The following is a 15798-nucleotide window of genomic DNA, read 5'->3' on the forward strand; positions in this document are numbered from 1 at the left end:
ACGGGCCCCCAGCAATAGCAGCGGAAAAAGCTAAAAGCAGAACAGGAAATCCCAAAAAGATATATCTTATTACATGAGTGGAGAACAGAAAATAAACTAAGGTAAGAGACTAAAGAAACCAAAGCAGGGGTGATTACCAGAGCCTTAATGAGCAGAGAGGAAAGAGCAAATAATTCTCTTTGATTATTTGGCATAATAAGCAAGACCCGTCTGATACATGTTTGGGTCTTGGAAATCCTTCCTCTGCCTTTTTCAACAACTGTTTGGTCATTAGGTGAAGAAAAACATTGTACGCAGAGGATACTTATGTATATGTCCAATCTGTGTCACTAAATTATAAATTCTTTGAGAGCAGGTAGTAGTAATTTTTTTAAAAGCTTTGTGTCTTTCCCTGTGCCTGGGACATAGTTTGACTTAATAAGTGTTTGTTGAATTTAGTTTGAAGCAGTCCCCTTAGGGTAGATTAGAAAGACAAATTACTGATAAGGTATAAACTTAGTATAAGCAGCCCACTTCTTTTTGCCTTGATGTAACTTTATTTTCCCTATCTGATGTCTTATGAAACTCCAGTATCTTAAGTGACTTTAAAATGCTGAATTTCCTATATGAAAATGTCTGATGTTTACATGTATAATTTTGCTGTAATGAAATTTGAAGCAGACTTGCTAATGTAATCACTGCTAGTCATTTTAGGATTTTATTTTTCTGAGAATCTGACCTGAGTGGAATGAGGTAAATTTAAGAGAGCACACTAGGAACTGATTGCTACTGAGCTACTTTGGGAATTTTTTAAAGTGAATTTTTAGTTGATTTTGTGCTTTTCTGAACTAGCCCTAGATACATGAATAGGGACACAAATAGTATTGGGTTCCTGAATGGAATCCTCCAGACTTGGGTGCCTGGGTGGGTGGCTCAGTCAGTAAAGCTAACCGTCTGGCTTCAGCGTAGGTCGTGACCTTGCAGTTCAGGAGTTTAAGCCCCACATCAGGCTCTGCTCTGTCAGTGCAGAGCCTGCTTCGGATTCTCTGTCTCCCTCTCTCTGCCATGCATGCGTGTGCTCTCTCTTAAAATAAATAAGTAAATAAATAAAAGAATCATGCAAACTGATTATGGTGGGCGTAATGTGTTCAGTCTACAGTGGATTTTTGTCTTGGCAAAATCATGTTTGCAGTGCTACCTGTTAATTTGCAGAACAGGATTGGAATTCTTGGCTTTTCTGAGTGGAGTAGAGTGGTGTTTCGAGGGATTGCCATTGAATTGGTGTTTGGTGGCATGATATGAGAAGCAGGGATTTATTTATTTGTTTGTTTCTAGAGGAAATCTGTCCCGTCTGTGGTGGTTGACCCCGGAATGGCTTGTCAGCTTGTTTCTAAAGGCTATTTTTTCTTACTTCCTGAATGTTTGCTGCTAATAACTAAAGATCACATCCTCTAAGTTTCAGTTCAGAGCATTTCAGTGAGAAAATGGCTTATTTATTGTGAGGCCATGGAGTATGGAAATTGACAGCACAGACTCCAAAGGCAAACCTGGGTTCAAATCCCAACTCTTTGGCTCTTTTACTATGTGACCCAGGCAAAGGCAGAGTTTTCTATCTCACCATATCCCATTTTCCTCAACTGCGACATAGAAATAATTTTTAGAGGTTTTTTTTTAAGGTTTACATGAACTAATTATATGTATATATATATATATATATATATATATATATATATATACACACACACACATATATATCATATACATATATATCATATGTATCATATATATATGATATATATATGATACATATGAGATAGATAGATAGATAGATAGATAGATAGATAGATAGATAGATATCACAGAGCAAGGTCCCTGGCATGTAGGAAGCACACAATATTAGTAGGTGTTATTGCTGTCATTTTTAGCACTTTCCTGTGAGTTACAGAATTTAATATTAAACATTCTTTTACTCCCTTAGCATTTTAGCAAAGATGAAGAATTTGTGTATGATTTTAGTTTTCATTCGGTTGGTTTTAAGTATTTCAATATATAGCTAAGATTCCTGAGTTGAGGGAAACAAAGCTTATACATGTCATGATCTCAAACATCTGATGCAAGGATTTTTAGGAGAGTGTGTGTGTCTGTCTCATAGAGTCTGGGTTTCATAATTTTGTCACGCAAATTACCTTTCTTGAGTTTTTCTGGCCTGAGAAAAAGAAAGGCAAGGGATTCAACCATCTGATGTCTTCTCTGAATTGTCCATTGTCACACTCCAAACTCTACAATCTTAAGTGCCTCCATCCTCAGAGTCATATACATGGTTTTGTGGACATTGTGACGATACAGGGTTGTACCTTCTGTGAGATTTAAAGGATTTTCAGTGGTAATTTTGATCAAAAGTGGTTTTTGCCTTCTGAAGACAACTTCCCCATTGTCCCCCAAAGTAAGGAGCAATCCTAGGAACAGGTGAGAAGAAACAATGGACGGCAGTTAAGAGTGGAGGTGGGGGGAATCCAGGACAGGGGTGTGTGGGTTGAGGAAAACAGGACTACAAGCAGGCATTGAAGTAGAGAATGCAGTAATATGGTTCCTCCCTGCCAAGTATTTCCAAAGTCTGTATTTCAGGTCCAAAGCCAGAGTTCCCAATCTAAATGTATCCCTTCTGCTCAATGAATCCTTTCTGACTTGCCGAGCCACAAAGAATGTTATCCTTAATTGTTACTGAGTTCAGTAGAAACTAGAAAGGAAAATAGGACAGCACAGGATGACAGGGTTTACACACACCAACCCCCCCCCCCCTTTTCTGACCCTGAGCCTTGAGAGCATCTGCTTGGGTCCTTTGCATAAAGCTGCTTGGGGAGGGTGAGGCTGAAGAGTTCTATGGGTCTGCCATCCCAGGACTGGCGAGAGCCAGGAGGAGCCAGGAACTGTTTTAACAAGAGATAGGAACTGTAAGTTATAAAGGAGAGAAGAAGGAAGGGTAAGTGACAGGTAAGTTGCAGAAAGAAGAGAGAAGCACTAACTTTGTTGTGGGGAGGTGTGGAAGGTAGGGGTGCCCTATCTCTCCATTTCTGCTAACTAGTCCTTACTGTTGGGGCAGGTGGTACAGGAGTAACGACAGAACCAATCTGGTTCTTCAGCGATCTAATATTTGGGGGTACAAAAATGATCAGGTCTAGTCTGATGTATCAGTTTCTTCCTATTGCCTCTTGTTCTTAAATTGAAGGCACAGAAGAAATTTTCTTAAAAGGCTTTACCCCCTAAAGACTTCACTTCTAGACCTTTAGCTTTCACCACACTGACTCTTAACACATTTGTTCCTCTTGGGAAGTTTACTGAATAACTAACTTCTTATTCAGCATGCCTCATATCAGTCATCATTTTCCCCCAAAACCAGTTCCTTTTCTAACATCCCTGTTTGTGTTAATGGCGTCATTATTCGAGTCAGACAGTCTACAAGCTCAGCTGATCTGGGATTATTTCCCCTCTCACCTCCTTAAATGGAGCCAGTACCAAGTTACTGTAAACCCTGCATGGAGTCTCTTGCATCGGTATTTCTTGTGCATCCTTACTGCTACTATCCTAGTTCACACGTTTTAGCCTCATACCTGTGCTGTTAAAGTTTTCTCCTGCCTACTTTTCCTGTTTCCAGTTTCCCATACATCAAATCAGCTCTGTCCTTCAAGCCTTAACCTTCCTAAAACTATGCTTTCACTATGATACTCACCTGGTTAAAAATGTTTACTGGCTTCTCGTTTGCTAAAAGAGAAAGTCCAGTCTTGCTGGCTGTAACTCAAGGTACTATGCTGTACATTTCTTTTCCAACTAGCATTTTTTGAATACCCCTGAGAACCACACTGCTAGGTGCTAAGTTTCATCAAGTTGATTAGGACAGAGGATTTGTCTAAGAGAGCAAAGTCTTAAGAAGACAGATATATAAACAGAACAGCTGAATGTGATAACTGCTCCTGGACTATGGATATAGATACATATGCACTATGCATTTAATATAATGTAAAAAATAGCTGTGATATGTTTAGAAAACCAATTTCTCAGTCATTAAGTTAAAATTGTGGCTTGGTTAGGGGAGCCTGGTTCAGTCAGTTAGGTGTTGTCTGACTCTTGATTTCAGCTCAGGTCATGGTCTCATGGTTCATGAGTTTGAGCCCCACATCAGCTTGGGATTCTCTCTCTCCCTCTCTTTTTGCTCCTCCCTGCTTGCTCTCTCTGTCTCAAAAATAAATAAATAAATAAACTTTTAAAAATGTCTTGTGACTTAATTAAAAGCTATACGGATTCTGTGAAGCAAAGATATGGTTTTCACCTGTGTCTGGAAGTCACAAAAAGCTAGTGTAGGCAGAAGAATGTCCTTTTCTTTGCCCAAGTATGGAGATAACCATTGGCCTGAACCGTGTCTCTCCCAGACTTTCCCAGAAACTGGCCAGGCCATCTCCTTCCTGGAGCAAATCAACCTGCCAAGTCAGGAGTAAACTTGTTTTTGATTTCTAAATTAGACAACACGAATGATAGAAACTGGCAACTCATCGCAAAAGGAAAACTTCATTATCCTTGCTGATGAAACCAAATATGTACTCCAGGGATGAGAACTGACCAGTCACTCATTTTAACTGTTCAGTATCCTGTTAGAGTCGGTGGTGTCATCCCATTTTATAGATGAAGAACAAATTCAAAGGTTAAGTGGATCGAGGTACTATGAAGTAGCAGAGCCAGGATGCAAACCTGGGCGTGTCATATTCCAAAGCGCATGCAGCTTTTCATTGACATGCTGCCTCTTAGGAGAATTACTGTCCCTGAAGAACTTTGGAGCAAAGAACAATTGCTCGATCTGTTGTTGTTATTTTCAGCTGATACCAAATTGTTAAATTTTTTAACCCCCCCCCCCAAAACAAAACAAAAAACAAGCAAACAAAAAAATAAAATCAATGATCTCTGATTTAGAAGACACTTTAAGGGGTGCCTGGGTAGCTCAGTCAGTTGAGTGGTCAACCTGAATTCAGGTCATGATCTCAGGGGTTCATGGGTTCAGGCCCCACTTTGGGCTTTGCGCTGACAGTGCAGAGCCTGCTTTGGATTCTCTGCCTCCCTCTCTGCCCCCTCCCCTCTCTCTCTCTCTCTCTCTCTCTCTCTCTCTCTCTCGCGCGCGCGCGCGCGCGCGCTCAAAAATAAACATTAAAAAATTTGGAAATCAGAATTTAAAAAGTAAAAAAACCACCATCGGTTATAATATTCATTGTGGGATTTTTTGCACTTCCCAGAGAGGCGGGTTATGGGCATGGCTACAACACAAATCCCTTGACTGTTTTCTGGTTCATCCTCCATACTATACATTCTGTTTCTTTCCAGTTTGGAATCCTGATGGAGTCCATGACTTCCTTCTACATTGACATATGAAGGGTTTTTGCACTTCAGGCTGCTCCTGGAATTGTGGCCCATGAATCATTTTACTGGAAAGAAAATCAATCTATATGTTATTTTTCCTTCATTGTGGTATTTTACAACTCACGGTGGCATTATTTCAGAAAAACAAAAATTTAGGGGAATGATGGACATAGATAATACAGACCGATACACATACATATGTCAATGAAATCATGTTATAATTTCATTTTAACTAAAGAAATCCAACTGACATACTTACAAGTATACAAATATACTTCATGCTTCTGGTATTTTTCTAATGTTAAATGACATACTTTTTAATGCAAAATATTAACATAAAATCTATTATTCATTTTCATTAACATACATTCCAGTAGCTTAACTAATGTAGTTCTTCTGGTTCGATCTTGTCTCAGACGAGAGTACTTGAAAGGGTGTAAACAGATATCCAGGTAGACAGACTTGTTTTTAATAGCCTTGTGCTAAATGTCCTCATTTTGGGGAAGAGATGTTTGAATGTTTGTTTATGGGCATGAGCCACTTCCTTCTTTTCCTCAATATACATATAAATCTTGTTGGCAACAAATAAGAGAGACAGTGAGAGAAACAGACATATACACAGTGAGATAAAGAGACAGACATTCACACACAGAGAGATGCAACTAGAGATGCCTAAGTCTTAGAGCTAAACAAAACAAAAACCTGATATCATCATGGTGTCCCAGAAAGTGGATTAGACTGGATCTTAAAAAGACATAAGTGTTAGACCTACTTTTACTGTGTAACTATAATCTTCAGTAAGTCGCTTAACAACCCTGGCCTCAGTTTTCATCTGTAAAAATGGAGAATGCTGAATTAGATTATTTCTCAGGTCCCTTCCAGCTTTGTGAATCTCATTTTGGCTGAGGTTTTTCTACCACACAATTCCTAAAGCTGATAAAATGAGATCAGATGTGAATGATGGTTACCAAGTAGCAGTAGTTACTAAGGAAGGCCCTGGAATCCAATTACCTTGGTTCAAGTCCGATTTCTGCCACATACTAGATCTGAGACTTTGAGCAAGTTATTTAGCCTCTGTGCCTCACTTTTCCAATCTATAAAATGGGGGGGTTGACGATGGTTATAGCATCTATCATCCAAGCTTGTTGTGAGGATTGAATTAATTTGCGTCAAGTACTTGCAACACTGCCTGGAACACATTAATGTTTATCTTTTCTGTTTTGTTTTTATTTAGCTCAATAAATGTTTGTCTTTTTTGTTATTACTATTCCTGCTTGAATTCTTCTTAGAAAACTATGCTATAAAACTCTGAGGTGGTGGTGATCAACATCAATAGGCTCAATTATATCATTCATTTCTGTACCAAGCATAAATCCAGAAAATCTGGTATCCTAGAATCTGGTTTGAATAGAATGTGTTTGAATAGAGAACTGAAAGTATATTTAAATGTTGACCCAGAACTGGTTTCTTGAGGCCTGCTTCAAAGTCTGTATTGACAGTATTGGATACACAAGCATCTTGATCCTTAGCACTGTTGCAGTTTCTAAGTGCGTTATTCATATTACATTTCAGGATCCTGAAATTTGTAATTTCTGAAACTGTTTCAAAACCACCCTGTTTTATAGAATACTGTCTATAGTGTGGCTGGAAAAAGCAAATTGATAGCAATAGGACAAACAAAAGGCATTCTGAGCAATATGTTCCAGCACTCTCCCGGTAAGGGGAAGTCTTAGATCTAGCTGTTCCAATAGCGTTTAAAAGTGCATGTTGCAGTAGTTTGCTCAGGCCACCATAGCAAGGTCCCACAGACCAGCTGGCTTAAACAATAGAAATTTATTGTCTCACAATCCCGGAGGCTAGAAGTCAGAAATCAATGTGTCAGCAGGATTGGTTTCTTCTGAGGCCTCTGTCTTTGACTCGGAGATGGCCATCTTCCACCTGCATCTTCACGTGGTCTTTCCCTGTCCCATGTTTGTGTCCAAATTTCCTCCTCTTATAAAGACACAGCCCTATTAGATTATGGCCCACCCTAATAACTTCATTTAAACTTAATTACCTCTTTAAGGACCCTATCTCCAAATGCATCACATTCAGAGGTGCCTGGAGATCAGGACTTCAATATATGAATGAGGGCAGGCACCCAATTTAGTCCAAACATTTAAATTGTAACACATAGACACGTCAGGATCCAAATAGTCCGGAATATCGTTTATCTTCAACTGAAAGATTGATTTGACATATGTAGTAAAGCTTATATTGCTTAGTGCTGTAGAATTCAATAAAATGAGATTTGTTTTTATGCCTTGGTTTTAGAATCTTTGTAAATAATAATAGCAAAAACAGCTCTCTTAGGTAAATGTACAAAAGATATGCTTTCTAGGTCAGAAAATTATCTTCTAATAGTATTTTGACATGTTTTTCTCCCCTAGCCTAATCCTAAAATGCCAAAAGTGGAATGAGAGGTATCACACTCTTATCCCCAGATGCATAAATAACGCTTCTGGAAAACCAGAAGCACCAGAGGCTGGAGAAACCTCAATCTTTTTGAGATAGTCAAGGTAATATGTCAACGCCTTCCACCCCCAGATAATAGGATGCTTTGGATACATTTTTAAAAATAGCAGTGCATTTTTGTCCATATTTAGATTGAATGTTTATAAATAGGACATGTTGATTTGATTTTTTAAATTCCATATATTCTGGGTTTTTAAGGAAGTACATTATCTAGTGGAAAGCTGTCAAAAAAACACCCATTTTGTGTGGCAGTGTTGACTCTGAATTTTAAGAATTAATTGGCCTCCTTGGCCTAGCTGATATGTATGTGAAAATCCTTACATAATTGAAGCAAATTTTCTTTATATCTTTGCTCATATCTTATTGCTAATACTAAAAACTTACTAAATGGCCTGAATCCCAGTCAGTTGTAGCCCAAGTATAAATTTCTTCAATTTGACATCTGAGTATAAAATAAAGAAGTGATTTTTTATCCAGTGTTGCAAGCATGGTTTTCTGGGTAAAACAACTGATTTGTTTTTTATACTAGACAAGTTGACTTAAGGAAAAAAAAAAAAAGAAAACAGATCTGTGTAGATTTTTTTAGGTGTTTCTATATCCAGAACTATCTAAGACTCATCCAAAAATGTTGTTTTCCCTCTTTTATGCCCCATATCATTCACCATTTAGAAATCAAGCCTTCGGTTCCACATAAAGACATACACACGCCCTGATACTAGATAGACAAACATCCCTCTTGTGTTCCACTCCACCCTGCCCTACTGCTTACACAGCTATAGAGATTGTTTGGGGTGTTTTCTTTTTCTGCCAACCAATCTCTGTGGTGAAGAGGCAACAACGCCTGCTCTCCTGGAGGATTCATTCAGAGTTCCAGAGCAAAAGCTGGGACCTCCTCAAGAAGGAGAAGGAACGACCAGAACTAGAATGAATGGATCTTGGGCATTATCCAGGGAAGGGAAAAGGTCAGAATAAAATGAACAGAGCCCAAGCCACGGCAATGCACCTTCAGGGCAAAATCGGCAGTGCCATTTAGGAAGTTCAGTGGTGGATGAGGGTGCCCTTCTTGAGAGCCACAGCCCTTGTGACTGTTGGCACATAAAAGTTTGTGGAGAAGACTCCTGTACTCCTGTTGGCCCTTACTTGATGGAAACTAGCATGTGAACAGACTGAATGGTCCTCTGGGCAAAACTGATGTTTGAAATCACTTATTGATAACCTAAAAATAAGTTTCGTACCTATCCCATAAATAGGCTTATTTTTCCAGGGTCTTAAAATATGTATCATTTATCTTTTTTTCTTATATATATATATATTTATATTTTTAAATTTATTTTATTTTATTATTTTTTTTAAGTAGGCTGCATACCCAACGTGGGGCTTGAACCCACAACCTTGAGATCAAGAGTCAACCCTGAGATCAAGAGTCACATGCTGTATCAACTGAGCCAGCCAGTTGCCCCTGTATTTATTTTTTAACTGAGAAAACTATAAAGCTTAATATAATAGCTACAGCTAGTATGCTGTACCACAACATATGATAATGTATCCAGAAAACTTGTCCACCACTGGTTTTTATTTCAAGTTTATAGACTGTAGTGTTCCTTAGACAAACATATCTGCCACTAAACTCTAAGGAAAGTTGCATCTTGGAGAGATTCAAATGGAAGGAATGAGCTGAGCATCTGGTTGAAATGATCTTGTCTTTCAAAGTCACTTAATGGATGATGACAGTGACAAGTAACAGCTCATTTAGAAAACAAGTAGAGAGCATGTCTGTAGACTACAATATGGCATGCCAAAAATCTGGCAATCATATTTCTGATGATTAGTTTGGAGCTAGCAGCAGCCTTTTTCTGAAAGTCTTGGGCCACGTAATTTATATATTAGGCAGAAACTGGAGTTTCATTTAAGACTGAGTGCCGTAAAGTTCAAGACAAAAATTATGGTTTATCAAATAAAATTTAAAGCCTATCATTTTTTTTTTAAAGCTTGCTAGGTCTGATATACTATTAGGAAAACATACACCAAAAGTTTGCATATAATTCAACACCTAATGTTTGAAAAAAGAAACGAGGAAAAGTAGGAGCTGGGATGAGTCATTAGCCTTACAGACAAAGTCCAGGTGGTGACAGGCTGATTTGTTTGTTCACTGATTAGCAGGAGGTGAGGGGATAAGCGTGAACCTTACACAAATTTAGCAGTTTGAAAAGTTCGGTTGTAATTATGTTATTTTTCTCTGAGCATATTGTGCATAAATCATGGCGATTTAAGCAAATAGGCTTTTGTCAATTCAGGGAGACTGTCTTTTCTCTTCTAGGACATTCATAAGTTAGTCCTTGAAACAGCAGTGGACATTTTAAAGTAAAAAAGATTTTGAGGGTGCCTGGGTGGCTCAGTTGGTTAAGTGTCTGACTCTTGATTTGGGCTCAGGTCATGAGGTCATGAGATTGAGTTCACCCTCCCTGCGTCAGCAAAGAGCCCTCTTCGGATTCTCTCCCTCATTCTCTGCATCTCCCCCACTCGCGTGCACTCTTTCTCAAAATAAATAAACATTAAAAAAAAGATTTTGAAAGCCCTCACCTTCCCTAATGATAATTGCAAAAGGGAAGTGAGATTCATGGTATGTTTCCTATATTACTCAGCCTCAACTTGAATAAGTGGCTATTTTCTTCTTTCTGTGTCAACCTACACCTGTCAGGCCTTACCAGCTGCAATGACAGTTGACATTCATGGGATTTATCAAATCGTTTATAGTATGGTCACATAGACAATAAATTTCTTATTATTTTGCAGCATTGGACACTTTTCCACCATGCTGATGGCATTTTGAGTATATTTGTCAATTTTCCCAAATTTTAACTGAAGAAAACCTTGAGAATTTATACTTGAGGACTAAAGTGTGACCACCGATTATCAGGTCAGTATCACCCCCCCCCACCCCCACTTCCGTCCCCACTCCCAGGAATATCACCGTCATCCTGCAACAGTACGGTTTTACTATCTTTCATATATTAAATTTATCATGATGTCTTGTGTATTGAGATTAGATTCAAATAATAAAGAACAGCAAAGAACTGTTGAATTTTAATATTGATAAAGAAAGGTTATGGGAACATGTGCAAACAGACCTATTGCTTTTCAGTCACGTAGCTGTGGCCCTTTTCTTCCTCCTGTGTCAGATTTGCATTGTCTTCACTTCATGTAGACACTAAGCTGGGTGAATGGGCACATATTGGCAGGATGTGCCAGATATTGAAATTTGTGTGCAGAAGTGATTTATAAATGTAGATAACAAGAATATTATTCTTTATACCATTGACAAAGAATGGAATTTTTTCTTGTCAGGGCTGGACTCCTTTATAATTAAAGTGGCTCTAAAGAGTGTTTCAATTTTACTCCTTTATGAGGATGTGTATTTATTACAGCAGATCCAAGACTTTGATTTAGGTACAGTCGGTTTTAGTTCTTTGTATATTCACTTTAGTCTTAGTTCATTGGATTCTCTAACAATTCCTGATTTTTACCCATGAAAGCTTAAATGGAACCAAGAAGGACTTTAGAGATTATCTAGGCTGATTTTACCTGTGAGGAGACTGCGTGCCAGTCTAACTGGGTACTTTTTGTCCTCAAAGCCACAGAGTTGCTTAGTAGCAGAACTCAGACTAAAATTGTATACTCCTCACCCCACCCCGTCTGTCATGCTTTACTCACATCACATTGCTCCCTTAAGCCCCAGTTTTAGATCTCTAACTAAGAGTATTTAAGGACTACAAAGATACTGAAGGAAAAAAGAATATGTCTGAACACCATCATCTTTACTTTGGTGCTTCTCCATCCAGTTGATTTACTCAGTGTAGTTGGTATTTACAGAGTACCTTCACAGATGCCCATTATTCTGCTGAACATCATGGGAGGGAAGAGGATGGGCTTAAAATGATGAGATTTTCCCTCTGCTTTATAATTTCTGAGATATTAAAATATGAAACCTTCAGGAAGAGGGGGAAGGGTTTTATCTAAGAAACCAGTGTGACTCAACTGATTTTTGAGTTCGAGCCCCGCGTCGGGCTCTGTGCTGACAACTCAGCCTGGATCCTGCTTTGGATTCTCTGTCTCCTTCTCTCTCTGCTCCTCCCCCACTTATGCTCTGTCTCTCTCTTATCTCTCAAAAATAAATAAACGTAAAAAAAAAAAAAGAAAAGAAAAAGAAATCCCACAACTAGAAGATGCAGACTTGAAGATGCAGACCTGACATCCGTCTGCGAAGCTGCATGCTCTTTCCAACATACCTTTTTTTTTAATGTTTATTTATTTTTGAGAGAGACAGAGACAGAGTGTGAGCCGGGGAGGGGCAGAGAGAAAGGGAGACAGAATCCAGAACAGGCTCTGGGCTCTGAGCAAGCTGTCAGCACGGAGCCTGACGTGAGGCTCGAACACACAAACCATGAGATCATGACCTGAGCCAAAGTCGGACACTTAAACAACTGAGCCACCCAGGCGCCCCTCTTCCCGACATAGCTTAAATTAAGTGTAGCTTTATTAGGTGTGGGGTTTTGTTTTTGTTTTTATTTATTTGTAAAATACCTGTTGTGAGATGTCTTCTGTAATGCTGAAGTGAGGATCACTCACTAGTTGCTAAAACTCAGTAGTTAGAAAGTCAGCAGAGCGGAAGTTTGATTGAACATATTTTGTCATGTGGCAAAAGATTTGTACAGCATGTCCTGGAACATAATCTGACAACACAGTGAAGTGTGCCTTTCCTACATGCTTTCCTGCACTTAGAGGCAGTAGGTCTGGAAGGAATCAATGACTCTTTTGTGTGCCTCCTAAAATTTAATGTGCTCATAAGAGTTGGGAATTACGGGAGGGTGTGTGAACTTGTCATGTTGCAATTCCCTTTAAAGAAAACTATATGGAAGTGACAATTTGCAAGTACAGTACAGAAGAAGGAAAGGAGTATTTACTCAGCTTTGGAAGTTCAAAAATGTATCTCACTGTGCACCCTGTCAGAAGACCCTTTGAAAATTGTCTGGCAATCTAACTTCTGTCTATATGTGGCTTTTGAGAAATTAATCTTGTGGAAAGGATTGAGTTTGTGCTATGTGGTTTGCCATTTAACGTGTCTCAAAAGAGGCAGGACTTCACAGAAACGGGAACTTGGGGAGTCAGATAAATTCAGTTAGTAGTAGCCTGTCCAATGAAGATGTTTAAACGGCAATATATTTTGAGAAACTACGTAAAAGTGTGTTTGTATATGGTTGCACCGAGGTTCCCTGTGAAAGTAGACAGACAGTTTAAAAGAAAAATTTCTCCCATACTGCCACCGGACATTCTCTTTGCTTAAATTTCATTTCAACCAACTTCAGAGGGATGCCAGAATGTTTTATATACAGTTTAGGAATTCGGTTATCTAACACTGAGAAATCTTTTCATGCTCTAACAATTTTTCGGTGAAATAGTATTCACTGTAACACAATTTTACCTGCACTTCTGGTGAACAAAACTAGTGACTAATTCTTTCTGAGACCTCCCAGGATGTTTGTAAATATGCCTGGAGGAAAAATGATGGAAAATTGATCCTTGTGAGTGATGACGAAATTCATACTTAAGGTGAATTTTATTTTCTCTTACTGCTCAGTTTATGATTAACATCAGAAAGCTCCCATTTTTTTTTTAAACTTAATTCTAACCATTTGCTGCCTTAAGGCATTTTATGCTGTGATTGTGGCTCTTTCCTTGTGTGACTCACTTTATTTTTTTTTTCCTTAGCCATATCAAACCAACTCTGTCTTCTGGAGATTGTCTGATCATTGTCTTTGTTTTAGGCTTTCAGGATGAATCTGGAAAAACTCAGCAAGCCTGAACTCCTAACACTATTCAGTATTCTTGAAGGAGAGCTTGAAGCAAGGGACCTTGTGATAGAGGCTTTAAAGGTATGTTAAAAGAAAAAAAGAGGTCATCGTATGTTTTGAAAGTCGTTGCATTGGTTGTAATTTCTTTAACCAAGGTATTTCTATAGCCCCTGTTGAAGTTAGAGGCCTGGATATACATACTGATACTTGCTCCCGCAGCTACCTTGCGTGGTATGATTTTAGGGACACTGGTAAAGCCTTTCTGACTCCAAAATATTTCCTTTAGTCTGGATCTTGAACGTCATTTTTTTAGCTTAGAGGCCTTAGCCATTTTTGAATGCCAATTGCTTCAGAACCTGATGAAACCTGCTTCCTAAAAACATATATATACAGCCATATGCCAAAATTCAGTGTATAATATCTGGGAGATAAAGGACTCCATGAAGACCATCTCTGGATTTTCTAGACCCCTGTTGAAGGATTCGTTTGTTTTAGTGTGTGATATCTGCTAAGACACAAGGGGGGGAAGTGGGTGTGTGTTATATGGAAACTCTACTTTCCACTCAATTTTTCTGTAAGCCTAAAACTGCTCTAAAAAACAAAGTCTAGGGGCGCCTGGGTGGCGCAGTCGGTTGAGCGTCCGACTTCAGCCAGGTCACGATCTCGCGGTCCGGGAGTTCGAGCCCCGCGTCGGGCTCTGGGCTGATGGCTCGGAGCCTGGAGCCTGTTTTCCATTCTGTGTCTCCCTCTCTCTCTGCCCCTCCCCCGTTCATGCTCTGTCTCTCTCTGTCCCAAAAAATAAATAAATGTTGAAAAAAAATTAAAAAAAAAAATAAAAAACAAAGTCTAATTGAAAAAATACAAGGGAGGGGCGCCTGGGTGGCTCAGTCGGTTAAGCGGCCGACTTCAGCTCAGGTCATGATCTCACGGTCCGTGAGGGCTGTGAGTTCGAGCCCCGCGTCGGGCTCTGTGCTGACAGCTCAGAGCCTGGAGCCTGTTTCAGATTCTGTGTCTCCCTCTCTCTGACCCTCCCCTGTTCATGCTGTGTCTCTCTCTGTCTCAAAAATAAATAAATGTTTAAAAAATTTTTTTTAAAAAAAGAAAAAATACAAGGGAGTATAACTCAGGTATTGTGAATCCCTTACACCTCTGTAAGAATGTTTCCCAATGTGTCCTGAGATCAGACTTGGAGAGGCGAAGAAAAGACAGTAAGAGTATCTGAGCAGCAGGAGGAGGAGAATGAGGACAAGTGACCAAAGGAGAGAGACTTGAGCATGCTGGAGAGAGCAGAGCCCCTGCAAAATGCACCCAGTCTAAGGATCTAACAAGATTTTTGTAGTTTCCAGTTGTAGTTAGAGCTTGTATCAATATACATCTGGTTTTGTTTTGTTTTGTTTTGTTTTTTCTTCTCAAGTTAGTTAACATACAGTGTAGTCCTGGCTTCAGGAGTAGAGCCCAGTGATTCATCACTTACATATGATACCCAGTGCTCATCCCAGCAAGTGCCCTCCTTCATGCCCATCACCCATTTGCCCCACCCCCACCAACCCTCAGTTTGTTCTCTGTTATCAGTGTACATTTTGAAGCTCACTGGTAAAAGGTTTATGAAGTACTTTGTTGTTTTCCCTTTTCAAAATTATCCTAGCTCCTTCTTAAATATTGCATTAATATTTCATATGTGTTCATATGACCCTCCATTGTTGAAGACATTTTTTATAGCAACAAAGATAATTTTCTCATTGCCATTCCAGGAGGCTCAGAGAATCGGTGATTTCCTGAGTAGCTAACAGTAACCACTCAGTCGAGTTCATACAAAAAGCTGTAGCTTTTCTCTTCTCTAGCTTGCCTTTTCCCTTCCTGCAGTGATAGAAGAGTAAATGTGTTCATTTAGTCAAACCTGGGTAGTCTTTTCTTGGATTACTCTGAAATTATAATTGTGATAAAAATAAAATCTAAACCTGTTATTTCTATATGCTATTAAATTTAAAGTGACGTGCTAGTTTGTCTTTCAAGGCTGACCGAAAAAGACTGACATTTCTGTCTAATAAATATGCCT

General features: G+C 39.0%; 1 protein-coding gene across 1 annotated transcript in view; it reads left to right on the forward strand.

The window, feature by feature from the left end:
• The window catches only part of CTTNBP2NL (CTTNBP2 N-terminal like), a 53494-nt gene that overhangs the window by 1915 nt on the left and 35781 nt on the right, over positions 1-15798 (forward strand). The window contains exons 2-3 of the mRNA XM_043575851.1: positions 10687-10810; positions 13716-13823. Of these exons, the coding sequence (XP_043431786.1) occupies positions 13725-13823 (99 nt within the window). The 5' untranslated portion in view covers positions 10687-10810; positions 13716-13724. The remainder of the gene's footprint in view (positions 1-10686; positions 10811-13715; positions 13824-15798) is intronic.

The sequence above is a fragment of the Prionailurus bengalensis genome, chromosome C1, assembly GCF_016509475.1.
Source record: "Prionailurus bengalensis isolate Pbe53 chromosome C1, Fcat_Pben_1.1_paternal_pri, whole genome shotgun sequence".
Lineage (NCBI taxonomy): Eukaryota > Metazoa > Chordata > Mammalia > Carnivora > Felidae > Prionailurus > Prionailurus bengalensis.